The sequence below is a fragment of the Drosophila nasuta genome, chromosome 3 (genome assembly GCF_023558535.2).
Source record: "Drosophila nasuta strain 15112-1781.00 chromosome 3, ASM2355853v1, whole genome shotgun sequence".
Taxonomy (NCBI): Eukaryota; Metazoa; Arthropoda; class Insecta; order Diptera; family Drosophilidae; genus Drosophila; species Drosophila nasuta.
This window is the reverse complement of record NC_083457.1, coordinates 13,098,435-13,111,703: the sequence shown is the minus strand read 5'-3', so window position 1 is coordinate 13,111,703 and position 13,269 is coordinate 13,098,435. Positions and strand designations below refer to the sequence as shown.

At 41.3% G+C, this 13,269-nt stretch overlaps 2 protein-coding genes across 7 annotated transcripts in view; one reads left to right on the top strand and one right to left on the bottom strand.

Annotated features, from left to right (window-relative positions):
- Window positions 1-125: 125 nt before the first annotated feature.
- On the bottom strand, window positions 126-3,663 carry LOC132790555 (RNA polymerase-associated protein Rtf1). The gene is made up of 4 exons (XM_060799124.1): window positions 3,514-3,663; window positions 2,423-3,383; window positions 1,193-2,368; window positions 126-1,116 (listed from the first exon to the last, which is right to left on the bottom strand). Exons 1-4 carry the CDS (start codon window positions 3,592-3,594, stop codon window positions 1,010-1,012), a joined length of 2,325 nt encoding a protein of 774 aa, XP_060655107.1. The 5' UTR covers window positions 3,595-3,663; the 3' UTR covers window positions 126-1,009.
- A 2,292-nt stretch (window positions 3,664-5,955) lies between these two features.
- Window positions 5,956-13,269, top strand: part of LOC132791564 (kazrin) — a 57,481-nt gene continuing 50,167 nt past the window's right edge. For 2 of the 6 annotated variants that reach the window (XM_060800534.1, XM_060800533.1), the window contains exon 1: window positions 5,957-6,908. The gene's annotated coding sequence lies outside the window, so the exon portion shown is untranslated. Of the gene's footprint in view, window positions 6,909-13,269 lie in introns of all 6 variants that reach the window. The other 4 variants (XM_060800530.1, XM_060800528.1, XM_060800535.1 and 1 more) reach the window with 3 other exon arrangements.

Genomic DNA, 13,269 nt, shown 5'->3' with positions numbered 1-13,269 from the left:
TCTTAACCCGATGGCGAGTCCAAGTCCGATTTCTCATCGTGGTACAGTTGAGTAATTACTAGAGTAAAAGATGGTCAGCTTTTATGAAACTGAAACTACATTTTGGGAGAAGTGGAATAAGTGTTTATAGCTTATGATACGAGTATAGCATTTTTATTTATGGACCTGGCTACATTTAAATTGATCTCTTTTAAATTTAATACAGCGTTCAATGCTTACAACCGACGCATTACAATTAATGTATTTATTATTATTTGTATAATTATAATTCTTATTATGCTTATAAGGGGGGGCATCATCATCAACGATATATAGCAGAACATTACAATGATGTACGAGTATGTATCTATGCATGTCTTAAGTAATTGTTTATTGATGAAACAAATGAAAAGTGTGTGAAAAAGAGTGAAAAGAGAAGAGAGGGCAGATAGATTATATAGTACCTAATACATTCTTTAGAACTTAACGCTAAACAAAATTACAAAAGAAGTTTGTGATCCTTAGACTAATGCATATCAACAAGTAATAAGTGTATATGAGTCTTTATTGTTTTGAGTTAAGTAAAATTCAGCTAATCGTTGATCATAAATTATAAAAAAGATACATATGCATATGAATCGCAAACAGACACACAGATACACAGGACACTGACAGACAAGGGGATACGAGAAATTATGCAGCGCTCTCTGCTCACTGAATGAGAATGAATATTTGGAATTGGTTGATCTCAGGTATGAATTTCTCTCAATACAGTACAAAGCGGCAATATATATTCGTAAATATAATACAATTCGTAAATTATGTCTATAGGTGATTCATCTTTCATTGTACTGCTAAAATGGAGCGTTAAGCTAACAAACATTTCCACCTTCTCCTCAAATAGTCACTTCGATCGAAAGATTACACGTTTAATTCGCAAAATTCGCAACTGGCAACTCGCAACTCGCAACTCTAGCCTAAGGGGTAAAGATATAGATAATGAAACGCTAATGTGGTTTCAACGTTGCAGCTAGATGAGACCGCGCTTCTTTTTGTAGTCTTCCAGGTTCAGTGAACGCTTGGACACCGTCTCGGTTGGTTTGTTCGCTGGCTTCGGCAACGCATTGGAGCTGTTCACTGTAATTAGAGAGAGAGAGAACGGATTGTTGTCACTAATTGGTTAATCATCTAAATATAGTCAGTGGCAACTTACCTGGCAACGGCACATCCAGATCAATGTCGAAGTCGTGCAGCGAGTACAAACTGTAGTCCTTGCCGTCCGTTGCCTTCGCACTCGATGTGCTCGTCTCGTTCTTCTTTTTGCCCGGCGGCGGTGGTGGTAACGGTGCAGGAAGCATATCATCCTCGTCCTTCTTGCCACCCTTGAAGCCCATGCGAGGCTGTGTGATGCGTCTCGTGAATGGATCAGATATCTTTAGACCTTTGTTGGCACGCGCCTCCTCCATGATGGCCTTCTCGGCGTCCTGCACATTACGTTTGCGATTGCGATCGTTGATGTACGATATCAAGTTGAGACTGTGCGAACGTCGCTTGTCCAGCTCGGAGGCGCGACTCTCAAGCTGATCGATTTGCTGACCCAGATCGTTGGCAATGTCGTAGTCGCCGCGCAACATCGCTGCGTCGCGCTCCTTCATGAGGCAGGTCTTCTTCATGGCATAGTTGGTGGGGCGATTGCGGAAACGATTCTTCTCCTCCACAATCTTGTCCACATCCTCGTCCTTGAACTCGTAGTTGAGCGCCTTCTTGATGTCATTCTGTTTGATCTCAATCAGATCCATCGTTGGCATCGGCACATTCGCCTGCTGACACACCTCGTGCCATTTGTTGAACTCCGTTTCCGTAAACTCTTGATTCGATATAAATTCTAGTCGGAAGACACGCTCCTGTGTTCCATGCTTTAGCCGCAGCCCACGATTTGTGCGCGTAGTGCCCAGTGAGTAGATCTTTCCCGTCTCCACAACGCCAACAATCTCGGCCACACGATAGACTGGCTTTTGGCCGTTATTGCCAATGCTAATCCGTACAAAGCAATTGACCACAGTGCTCTCGAAGATGGGCAGATTGACGAAACGTTCCATTTTGAAGCGCGACAGTCGCAGCTTGTTCAGATCCTCGCGATTGTTGATAAACACTGGACTCTTTGTGGCCTTCTCGTCGTCCTCCGATTCGCTGGACGCTTTGCTGCTATTGGAGCGCGAACGTTTGCCCACTGGCTTCTCATCGTCATCCCAATCGCTGCTGCCCGAGTCGTCCGAGTAGATTTCCGAGGCTTTCAGTTTGACGGCTGATTTGCAGCCTGAGACGCTCTCGAGTTCCTCTTTGTCATCATCCCGATCTCGTTCTGCTAATCGCTTGGCTTCCTCCTCCTCTGCAATGTCACTTGATAAGTTTAATGTTTATTCAATTGGTATTTAATGCTTACCTCGTTTGGCTTTGCCTTCGCGTTTGGCCTTCAATGCAGCCATCGCATTGCTGCGTTTGTCATCCGTTTTGTTTGCCTCCACGTTTTTCTTGCGTTCCTTGGAACGCTCCTTGTGATCAAAGTAATCGGACACACCGCTGGCGCCCTGTTCGTCGCCACTCTTCTCACCGCTGCTCGTTCCTAAAGCCGAGCCAATGTTCGAGGTCGAGGGTCCTTCACGTATCGAGGGCAGTGGCGAGGGACTCTTGGCTGTGGCACGTGCCTCCAGCGCACTGATCTTGCTGGCCTCCAGTTCAGCGGGCATTGCCACCGGCATTGGTGGCGGCATTTCCTTGGTCTTCTTGCTGCGCTTCTCCTTCTTTGCCTTCTTCTTGGGTCCCTTTGTCTTCGATCGTTCATTTCGTTCTCCACGACGTGCCAGCTTCAATTTGCGCTCAATCTCCCATCTGGTGCGCATCAGGTCGCGTTGTTCGATGCGCTTAAAGATCTCCGTTTCGCGCTCCTTCTCAGACAAACCATTCAGACGCTTGCGATCCTCCTCGTCTCCCATTAGATCATCATCGTAGCCATCGTCGAATTCAGAGTCCGAGCTGGACGACGATGAGCTGGACGAATCCGAGCCAGAGCTCGACGATGATGTCGACTTTGACTTGGATTTGTCATTGTCTGAATCACTGTCTGAGACCTCGCCCTCCTCCTGCTCACTGAGCTGTTCGCCTGGTTTCTTTTGTTCGGGTTCAGCGCGTTTCTCGGCGACAGAGGCGGCAGCGGGTGCTGCGCCCTCGTCTTGACTGTCGTCATCCCAGTTTTCCTCGGATGAACTAGAATCTCTGCTTGCCTTCTTGGGACGCTTCTTCTTGGCGCCTTGTGCTCCCGATTTGTTGTTGGCCCAATCAGAGTCCGAGTCTGATTTGTTGGCATTGGCTGGCTTCTTCCTCTTTCTGGCCAGCGACAGTAAATCCTGTGTGCAAATAATTATAGATTTTTACATTGCGTCAATCATCCCTTTTCGATTTTTTGCATTTTTACTTTGGCGGCTTGCTTGCAAAAAGGGCGTCGGGGAATTTATTTAATGCGCAATTATACTTTACCGATTCCAAATTGGTATCCGCATCGCTGTCACTATCACTAGAATTGGAGTCGATCAAGGACTGCGTTCGACGTTTTCCCATCGCAATTAAGTAAAATTCGTGCCAAACAACAAAGTTAACCTGCAAACAGTGTGAAAATAAATAACTAACATACACATACATATAGCGATACAATCCTAACAGCTTTCTGCACTGTTATTAACAGTGGCAATCCAATTTTACCCGGGAAAAATCGTTCGTGTGGAGCAAAAAATTAAATTTCTTATTTTGATACAATTTATTTCCTGAAATTATTAGTTTTGCAACTTTAAGTAGTTAAAATTTATAAAATCACTACAAAATTAGCAATGCATTTGAACTTTACATATGTTAATGTCAATTTAAATGTTAAGTAACATAACAATAAAAGCACAGAGTTCCAATATTTAATAATCTATTTCAATGTTAATCGATAACTATATTTTAAATATTATATATACAAAAAACAGAAACTTTTAATAATGTAGACAAATATATGAAAATAATTTAAATTCCAGCAAATTTAATTTCCATATGTTCAAAAATGTTTGCTCAGAAAAGTGCATGGTCACACTGGAAGTCAGTTTTACAGGGCTGGGAAAACATTCGTTACGTACCTGTCAAGAGCTGGCTGATATGCAACTCTAACGTTTATTTAAAATGTGTTCAATAGTGTGTTCTGCATTTTCATGAAATAAAGGTTGAAAACTCGATTATTCAATACGCTAATTACTATAAACTTCATGTTTTCTTAAAGTCAGACACTTTTATTAATTGAATGAATAACGAAACTTATCGCCCAACTTAAATCGTCTTTCTGCTCTGATAGTTGCCAAATTCACTTTCGTTCAAGTTCAACTGCAATTTTGAGTTTTGCATAAAACAATTTCGTTTTTAGTGTTTGCAGCATGCGCCGTCAAGCGCAACAGCGAATCACACTTAAAGTTAAACTGTGCAAAGAATGAAAAAATCAAGAAAATTGCAAGTAAACTTTCTTATACTGAACACTTTATTCCCTTTCATTTTTTATAAATGTTAATTTTTTTTTTTGTGGAAATAATTCGTTTGTAGCAATGTTATTTGAGGAATTTGTTATTTGTGTAACATCACATATAGAGATGGAATTGTTTTTCTAATGCGTAACACATTTCGTGACAAAATGGAAATGCAACTTACAAGACAGGGCATAAGAAGATAAAATTGAGAATATGCTCCAGTGCAATGCAAACAGCATAACAGCAACAACAGAAGAAGAAGAAGATGCAGCACAGTCAGGAAAAGTGAAAGATTTGAAATGCAAATTTGGTTGCTGCACTGGCAGGACAAGGGGGAGGACAGAATGTTCTATGCAACTTTTGGACTGTGATAACTTTTTAATCTGTGGATGAGTTTGTTAGAATATATATCTGCGTAGTTATTTGATGCACAGTGCAGTTTACCGCCAGCAATTGTTGGGTGGGTAGCATTTTAATTGTTTTGCCATACAAATATAAAACTAAATTAAACGCACCTGCAGCGCACGAATAAGTTCAATCAATATTAATTAAAATGCAGGCATATTTCCTTAGGGCATTCTCTGCCTGACGTTTTGCATGGGTGCTTCTGTTGTGTCTGGCGGTTTTAAAGGGTGTTTTTGGGCTGCCAAGGGGGGCAGGGGTGGATGGCAGCAACGGTGGCTGCCTGAGCCCAGTTTCATAATTCGACTTAAATGCTACGAGGCAATTTGCAGTAGCAACAACAACAACAACAACGACGAGAATTGCACAAAGTGCACATTCCTGCCGACATAGCAGCAACTACTGCGGCTGCTGCTGCTGTTGCTATTGCTGCATTATTACAACTACAAAACCAACAACAATAACGATAACAATGTGCGTTAGAAGAATAACCATCCCACACACTAACACTTTGGCCTTAGTCACCCCGCGCTAACCCAACCACCACCCAAGCCACCCACCACACGTGAGAAAGAGCGTAACGACAGTGAGAGAGCGACCACTGAGAGTAAACGTTACGTTGCGCTCAAAGCTCTGCGCGTAACTTCGACTTTACATTTGTTGTTGTCGCATGCGCAGTAGTAACGGGGTGGGCTGAGCTTTACTTTGCTGCGACTAATTTGCTTCGTTTGCCATTTTTGGGTGGTTGCCATTCAAAGCTCAACGCGCTGTTGCGTCGCATTTATTGTTTGAGTTTCGGTCTCTTTGCTGTTGTTGTTGTTGTTGTTGTAACTGACCAAATGGGGGAGAGTGAATGTAGGTGTGCGAACACTACACGACTGACTGACTGAGTGAGTGAGTGAGCGAGAGACAAGCAGTGCAAAGAGAGAGCTCGGACGAAGCTTTGCTTGCTTGTTGTTGATGTAATAAACAGCAATTCTACTTTCCAAAAGTTCAATTGAGAAATTCTCCGGTGAGCAAGCGTCTTTTTTTTCGCCAGTTTCACGAAAGACGTTCGCGAGTGCGGTAACGCCAAGCATTATATACATATGTATTTTAACGGTAAACACAAACAAATATCCCGTTGTCTGTCTGTCTGTTGCGCGACGCGAGGGTGGAAAAATAACATTGCATCAGCATAAAAACGTTTGCTGACCAAAAAAAAAAATAAAAAATAATAAAAGTGTACAACTTTTCGACAAAAACTACTCGAATACTATATTGAACTCGAGTATATGGCAAATTTTATGAAAGTGAATGAAATAATTAAATGTTAATGAGGTCGTGTTTGTGAGTGTGATCAGAGAATTTAAGCGGATAAAGCCAGCAGACAAAACCTATTTCAACTCTGCTAACTGTAACATGCCGTGTTGCGCCTTTACCCAAGGGTGAACGTAAACGTGAACGTGAACGTGCATGTGCTTGCATGCTTGTGCTTGTGCTTGTTTGTTGTACGTGTGCCACCCTCACACTACGCCACCCCCTCCACAGTGGGGGTAAACTTCAACTTGCAACCGTGCTGTGTGAAAATCACACAGGAAAAACAAGCGCAGAGTTTTAGTTTAGTTTTTATTCGCACAAGCATTCGCTCACAGCCGCACAGCAAAGCCGCGGGTGTGTCGGCCACGGATACGGGGCACGGACACAGACACGGACATAGCCACGGAGTTGGAGACGCTGTCGGAGTCTGACAGTAGCAACAGTAAAAGCAACAGCAGCAGCAGCAGCCACAGCAGCAGCCACAGCAACAGCAACAGCAACAACAACAGCAGCAGTTGCCACGGGACCATTTCGTTTTTGTTTTCGCCGTGTTAATTTGTCGTGCATTTGCAGCAACTGTGGAAAAACAACTGCGAAAAGTTAGTGCTCGATGCGAAAAAACGACAAAAAATAAAAGAGAAAAGAGTTTTTCTCCGGTTGCCAGCTAAAAAATACTATGAGGTGAGTGCAATGTTCAAATAACTGTTCTACTCTTTTTTCTATCAGACTTGTTTTTGGATAAAATTGAAAAATTGATATTGACTGTACAGCAAAATTCAATGATACAAATATATATTCATATTCACGTTTTGCAAAAAGCTTTATGCTGAAACAACTTCAAAATTGTTGGAAACGTCATAGATGATATTTTTTATTGATATAGCTTTCAATTATTTTAGTTGAATATTTGAAAAATATATGATATTTTATTCGCACTGTTTACTTTGTCGCTCAGTGTATGAGCAGCATTTGAAAAAATGAGCAACTGCAGCATAGAATAGTTAAGAGCTTAAGGTTAAACAAAGGCCTGAGAGTGCCACTTCATATTAAGGGTCGTCCCGTTGTCCGTTCCTGCGGCAAAATTCCAATTCGAATATCCAAATTTGAAATGAAATCAGAGACGAACAGGCACACAAACACAAATACACACACATGGACACATATGCAAAGTGGACAGTCACTAACTAAACAAAAGAAGGCAATTCTGAAGAGCTTAAAATGCGTTTTGTCAACATTAGCAGAGGTCCGTGTCCCATACAAGTGGAGAGCGTGAGTGTGTTTGTGTGTTTTACCAGGGACGGGTAGATAAGTGTCATGTGTGTGGATAAAGGGGAATGATTAATGCTGCAGAAATTGCTTTCGAATTGCCGCCAACACAATACAATGAGAGCAGCGACAGCCGCAGCAACAATGGTGGATGGCGTTGTGGAACTTGTGGATGCTAATATGTGTGTGTGTGGATTCGATTTATATGTGTATGCACAAAGCAGCGATGCCGCACCGCCTGTTGCCGCCAACCCTCAAGGACAGAAGATGGGATGGGGAGGTGTGACAGGGGTGACAGGGGTAAACAACCCTCGTCTTGAGGCAGCAGCAAACTGCAGCAAAGATGAATAATTCAAATACAGCCGCATCTGGTATGCGTGTGCATACAAAAAGCAGCTCCTAGCTTTAGCTGAGTAACGGTAACGGCAACGGTAACGGTAACTGCTGCCAGTCCCTGACAGGTTTCTGGCTCGGCAGGCTTAAGTGCATTATCCTTGAGTGAGTTGCACTGCAGCTTGGCTTAACCCTCAAAATAATTGCTTGCAACTTGCGACTTGCACCTCGCTGCCACGTCTTCCATTCTTTCTCTCTGTATTTTCTTTTTTATGTGCGACCTTCTCACAGTTTTCTCGACGGGTCCTTGAATCGTCCACCCCCCACCCACTCCAAGCACTTCCCACTCTCTGCACATGCTGTAATCAATCGTTATGTGCTGCCTGCCACCAGACCGTGTTGCATGTCTCGTGAAGTGACAAGGAATTTAATATTTCCCTTTTCCGTTTGACAGCAAAACATTTCGCATACAATTCGCATTCATTGACTCCACAGGGCGTCAGCATTCCATATATATAGAGATAGTAAATACTTCAAATGTGGCTTAAGCAATGTAAACGAACTTCTTGACTCACATTTGACGGGCCGCGGAGCACACAATTAACTTTATGAAATGTTTGTCAGGTATTATCACCACTTCAATTCCAACATCGATGACATTTGACACTAATTTGGCTGCCAAGGCAGATTTCATAAAACTCTTGACGCAAGAATGTGTGAATCAAAAGTTCTTACTATGAAAATTATTTGAGTCATCTTCGCGTTACTTTTCTGTTAAAACGTTTTTTTTTTCAAATTTCTTACTTTGAACTTACTCTGTTAACACAATTTTTACATTTCTTACTTAGAAACTTGTTTGCCAAGTTTGAATTCATTCATAATTCATTGGAAATTAATTTCAGCTTTTTAGTTAATCTTTGTTACTTGTCAGTGAGATTAAATCTTTATGTATATCGAGCTTGCATTAAACAGATCCCTTTTTCTCGCTTGTAGATCCTTTTTTTAATTGGAACTTACAACAAATATACGAAAGAAAAAGTTACCTAAAGTTCACAATTTGTAGTTCTACTTTTTTTTATTGCGCTTTATGTAAAGCTTAGGCAAACTCATTAACTCATTAATTAAGTTTCGTTAAGCAAAAAAGAACAACAAAATTGCTCATAAAAAGATGGTTTTTTAAAGTAATCATTTATGTGTAACACTTGAATATAATAAACATTATTACTAAGAAAGTTGAAGTAACACAAAATAAAAAAATCCAACAACACAGAATAACAAGATCTTCAGCTTTTCAAGATTAAAAAATCAAGCATTTTTGTAATATATTTAAGTAACTCTCGTATTATTCAGATATTGATACTACTTCGGATTTCGCTGTATTTGTTCCGAATGTATTTTTCAGTGCAATAATATTTCATATCTGTTTAGTACTTTAATAACCATAGGTTAAGCAAAAGCTTTTTAAATTTATTGATTGAAGTTTGTAATAAAGTGCAAATAATCTTTACTAAGAATAGCTGTTCTTCTTCTTTGTTCGGCTTGAGTTGCGAGTTCAGGTTCAGTTTTAATTATAAATATTGTCCAGCTCTTGACATAAAGATATCATGGAGGAGCCTGATCCGGGTCCTGTGCTATCTAACCTGATTAGCAGCTTTGTCTTGTGCCTGGCATTTCCTGACGGGTGTGTTATAAGACCCGAAGGGTGGCAACTAAAGGTGGCTGGAGAGGTGTGTGTGTGTGGTAGAGAGGGGAGGGTTTGGTTTCGACTTTGCCCTGCCATTTCCACGCCGGGCACGTTTTTCTTTTTCCAGCGAAATTAGATTGCGTGCAGAATGTGGGCGAGCAAGTTGCTCGGCAGGTGCAAACTGCGGCGTCGTCGTCGTCGTCAGCAGCTTGGACGTGTGACGTATGAGTTTGTTGAGGGGTGAGTGGGGAGAGGGGTGAGAGAGACAAAGAGAGAGAGAGTGAGTGAGTGGGCTGATAAGTCAGACTCGCTGCTGCTGCTTCTCGTTTCTCTTGCTTTGGCTGAGGCATTGCGTGTGCAGCTATTGACAGGTTGCACGCCCCTCCTCACCCCTTCGCCACCCACTGTGTGGCAATGTGGCATTTGCTGCGCTGCTGCTGCTGCTGTTGCGCCGCGAAAACTTATGCACAACAACTAATCTCTTTAGTGCAATTAATTATGTTCCGGCGCCATTTTGTTAACCAGAGCACCCAACGCACACATTCATATAACGAGTGAGCGTTTCCAAGGCATTCCTTTCATTCACTCAACGCCTTGCTTGCCCCATCTGCCACTCGCCACTCGCCACTCGCCGCTTGCTGCTTGCCGCTTGCCGCATGGCCGAGCTGTTTTTCGCTGTTCCGCAAAACTTTATCCTTTCGTCCTGTCTGATAAGCCAGCCACATAGATTACTCATCGTCCTGCCCCGTTCCCTCCCCCCTTTGAGCTGTGCAAAACCAACTTTCTGCCCACTTTTCAAACTCTTTAATCAGGCACGCAAAAAAATAGAAGAAGAAGAAGCAAAGTTGTTCCCACAATATTGAGCATTGAGTATATAGTACACTCTATATAGATAACAAAATAGTAATTATCTTTTTTTTGCTGCCCACATTTCATTCAATACAAATAGCAATTTAATGAACAGAAAATACTTGCTCCTCCACATACACAATATTTACGACTTTGTCACTTCAAAGTGTGTTTGATTCTCCTTGAATTTGTTCGCAATTAGCATACATGCTTATGTACTTACAAAGTTAAAACACAACGAGCAAAAAAAAAAACAAAAAGAACTGACGTAAAGTTTTCGAATGCTGACACAGAGTTCGAGGATTAAGTCTTTTGAATCTGACGAGAGAGAGAGAGAGAGAGTGCTGAATGTGCAACCGCAAACAGAACCAGATAAGCGCCAACTTTTCCCCTAATGAAAGGCAAGAAAGAAGAGGCGAAGGCATTAAGAGGATTTGCATTCAAGTCAAACAGCGCAAATTTGTTAATGAAAGCAGCTCGAATATGCTTTGAATTTAATATGAAATACTTTACTCTAGAATGTCAAATGCACATTTGCAACTATTCAAATTATTTTGTCTCAGCTCAAAGTGGTATAATTGCATATTACGTATCCGACACGTAGGTTTCTTTGAGCTGCTTGAGTGTGGGCTCTGCTGCATATCTAATTAATTATGATTAGATATTAAACAATGTGATATTACAAATATGAGAATGTGCAAACTTAACTCGTATCCTAAAGCGCAACTTGTGTGTTATTCAATTATAGCGCATACGCAGCGTTGTCCCGCACATAATTCACGTCTTCATGTGGGATGCGTAATTGCAAAGCTTGTTTGCTGGCCAATTAAGCGCAAATTATATTATAAAACTTGGCATTCTTGATACGCCCACGATTCTCTCTGTTACTGTTGCTGTTGCTGTTACTGTTTCTGCTTCCATTTCAATTTCAATTTCAATTTGCGCTCAAGCCGAGTCGAGTCGTGTTTCAATGCCAGTCAGCTGGTCGTCGTCGTTGTCACTTAGTCAGCAGCAAACAAATCAGAGCCAAGTCCAAGACTCTTTTAGTGTATGAACTGTGATGTGGCGCGTCTCTTTCCGTCTTTCTTTCCTCGCTAAGTGAATGAAAATGAAAAAGTGCTGGTGGCACACAAGTTACGTGATCCGAATGCCTGAGCAACTCAACTCAACTGACAACGCGTATGACATGAGCAGCTTCAGGCAGCTCTAAAAGACGAGTGAGAATGACAACTGGTGAATGGGTCGACTACCCAAATTGGGTGGTACTAGCTAGCCCACAGGGGGCGGAGGGTGGTGAGTGGGGGAGGAGGCGACGTTGACTGGTCAACGCCTCGAACCATGCTGACTACAACAAATAAATCGCAGAGCAAATTAAATAATTTGTATTGCGGCTATTGTTGGTTCTGCTTTCCCTTTTTCCCTCCTCCTCGCATGCTCGCTTCTAGTATTTGACTTGGAACTATATAAATAGATGGGCATTGTCTGGCAATCGCATATTTTTTTCAAACGTTCGTTCGTTGTTCGTTGTCAGGCAAAGACCACAAATTAATTAAATTGTCTGTCCAAGTCGAGAGAGTGTGAGAGGGGCGAAACTTAGGTAATTTCAGGCAGGTCAAGTGCCCAAAAAATATGCACTGCAAATTAAATTCAAAACGATTGTAAAAATGTCATAAATATTAAAGTAGATTTCCCTTGGCCGCCAAAAAAGCAAAAAAACAAAAACTTAGATTTCGACTACGAATTGCGATGCGACTTCTCTAGAGCCCTCAAATTGTTTTGCCCTTAATGAGCTGGCCAGATGGCTTTGCTTTGCTTTGCTCTCTCTGTTGTGTCGTCTTTTTAGGAGGAGGAGGAGTGGTGGGGGGGTTCAAAGGTCATGCAGCCAACAAGCGGAAAAATGTCTAATTAAACTTTTAATTAAAACCATAAAAAGCATTTCAATGCCAGCCAAATGAAGCACTGTAAATTGCATAACCTTTGGCCCATTTCATGTTGTAATTGATCAACTGAAATTCTAGGCACGATATGAGGCAACATTATTGATATTATAATTTGTTTGGTATGCCGGTTTTTATACCCGCTATCCATAGGGTAGAAGGGTATATTAACTTTGTGCTGGCAGGAAATGTAAAAGGTGGAAGCAATCATCTGGGACCCAACAAAGTATTATATAATATTGATCAGCGTCAACAGCCTAGACGACATAGCCATGTCCGTCTGTCTGTCCGTCCGTATGATCTCAGAGACTATAAGAGATAGAGGTGTAATTTATTTTGTTATATTTTTACGCAAGTCAACTTCATTTCAAAGTTCTGCCACGCCCACTTCCACCCTCGCAAATTGATAAAAATAATGTAACAAACTTAAGATGAAGTGTTGATTCTGGGTAAAAACTATTGTCTTATTTATTCCTGAAAATTTGATAGAAGTTATTTAAGAAATACTTTTTTATGAGCAAAAGTTCTACTTACTACGGGTTTTGGTTGCTGTGTCTGACAATTTGGTATATTTTGCATTCTTAAGAATATGTTGAATGTATTACTATGCAAATATACCAAATCTTGGTATATTTTTGGTATTTTTGCGGTATATTTATTCGGCATACTTTAATATTAATGTCGTACTATTTTGATTTAATTAAAAATAAGTAGCAGGTATCTCATAGTCGAGCACCCTCGACTGTAGCTTGTTTTAATGTATATTTGCGGTATTATGTTTGGTATATTTAAATATTTACGCCGCACCATATTTGCTTTTACTCAAAATGCTTAGCGGGTATCTCACAGTAGAGCACACTGGACTATAGCTTTCTGACTTGTTTTAATAAATTGCGTGTACTCAATTTGCATGCGCAATGGGTTAATATATCAATGGATCAGTGGCTGTACGAATAAATAGCGTATTTAATTC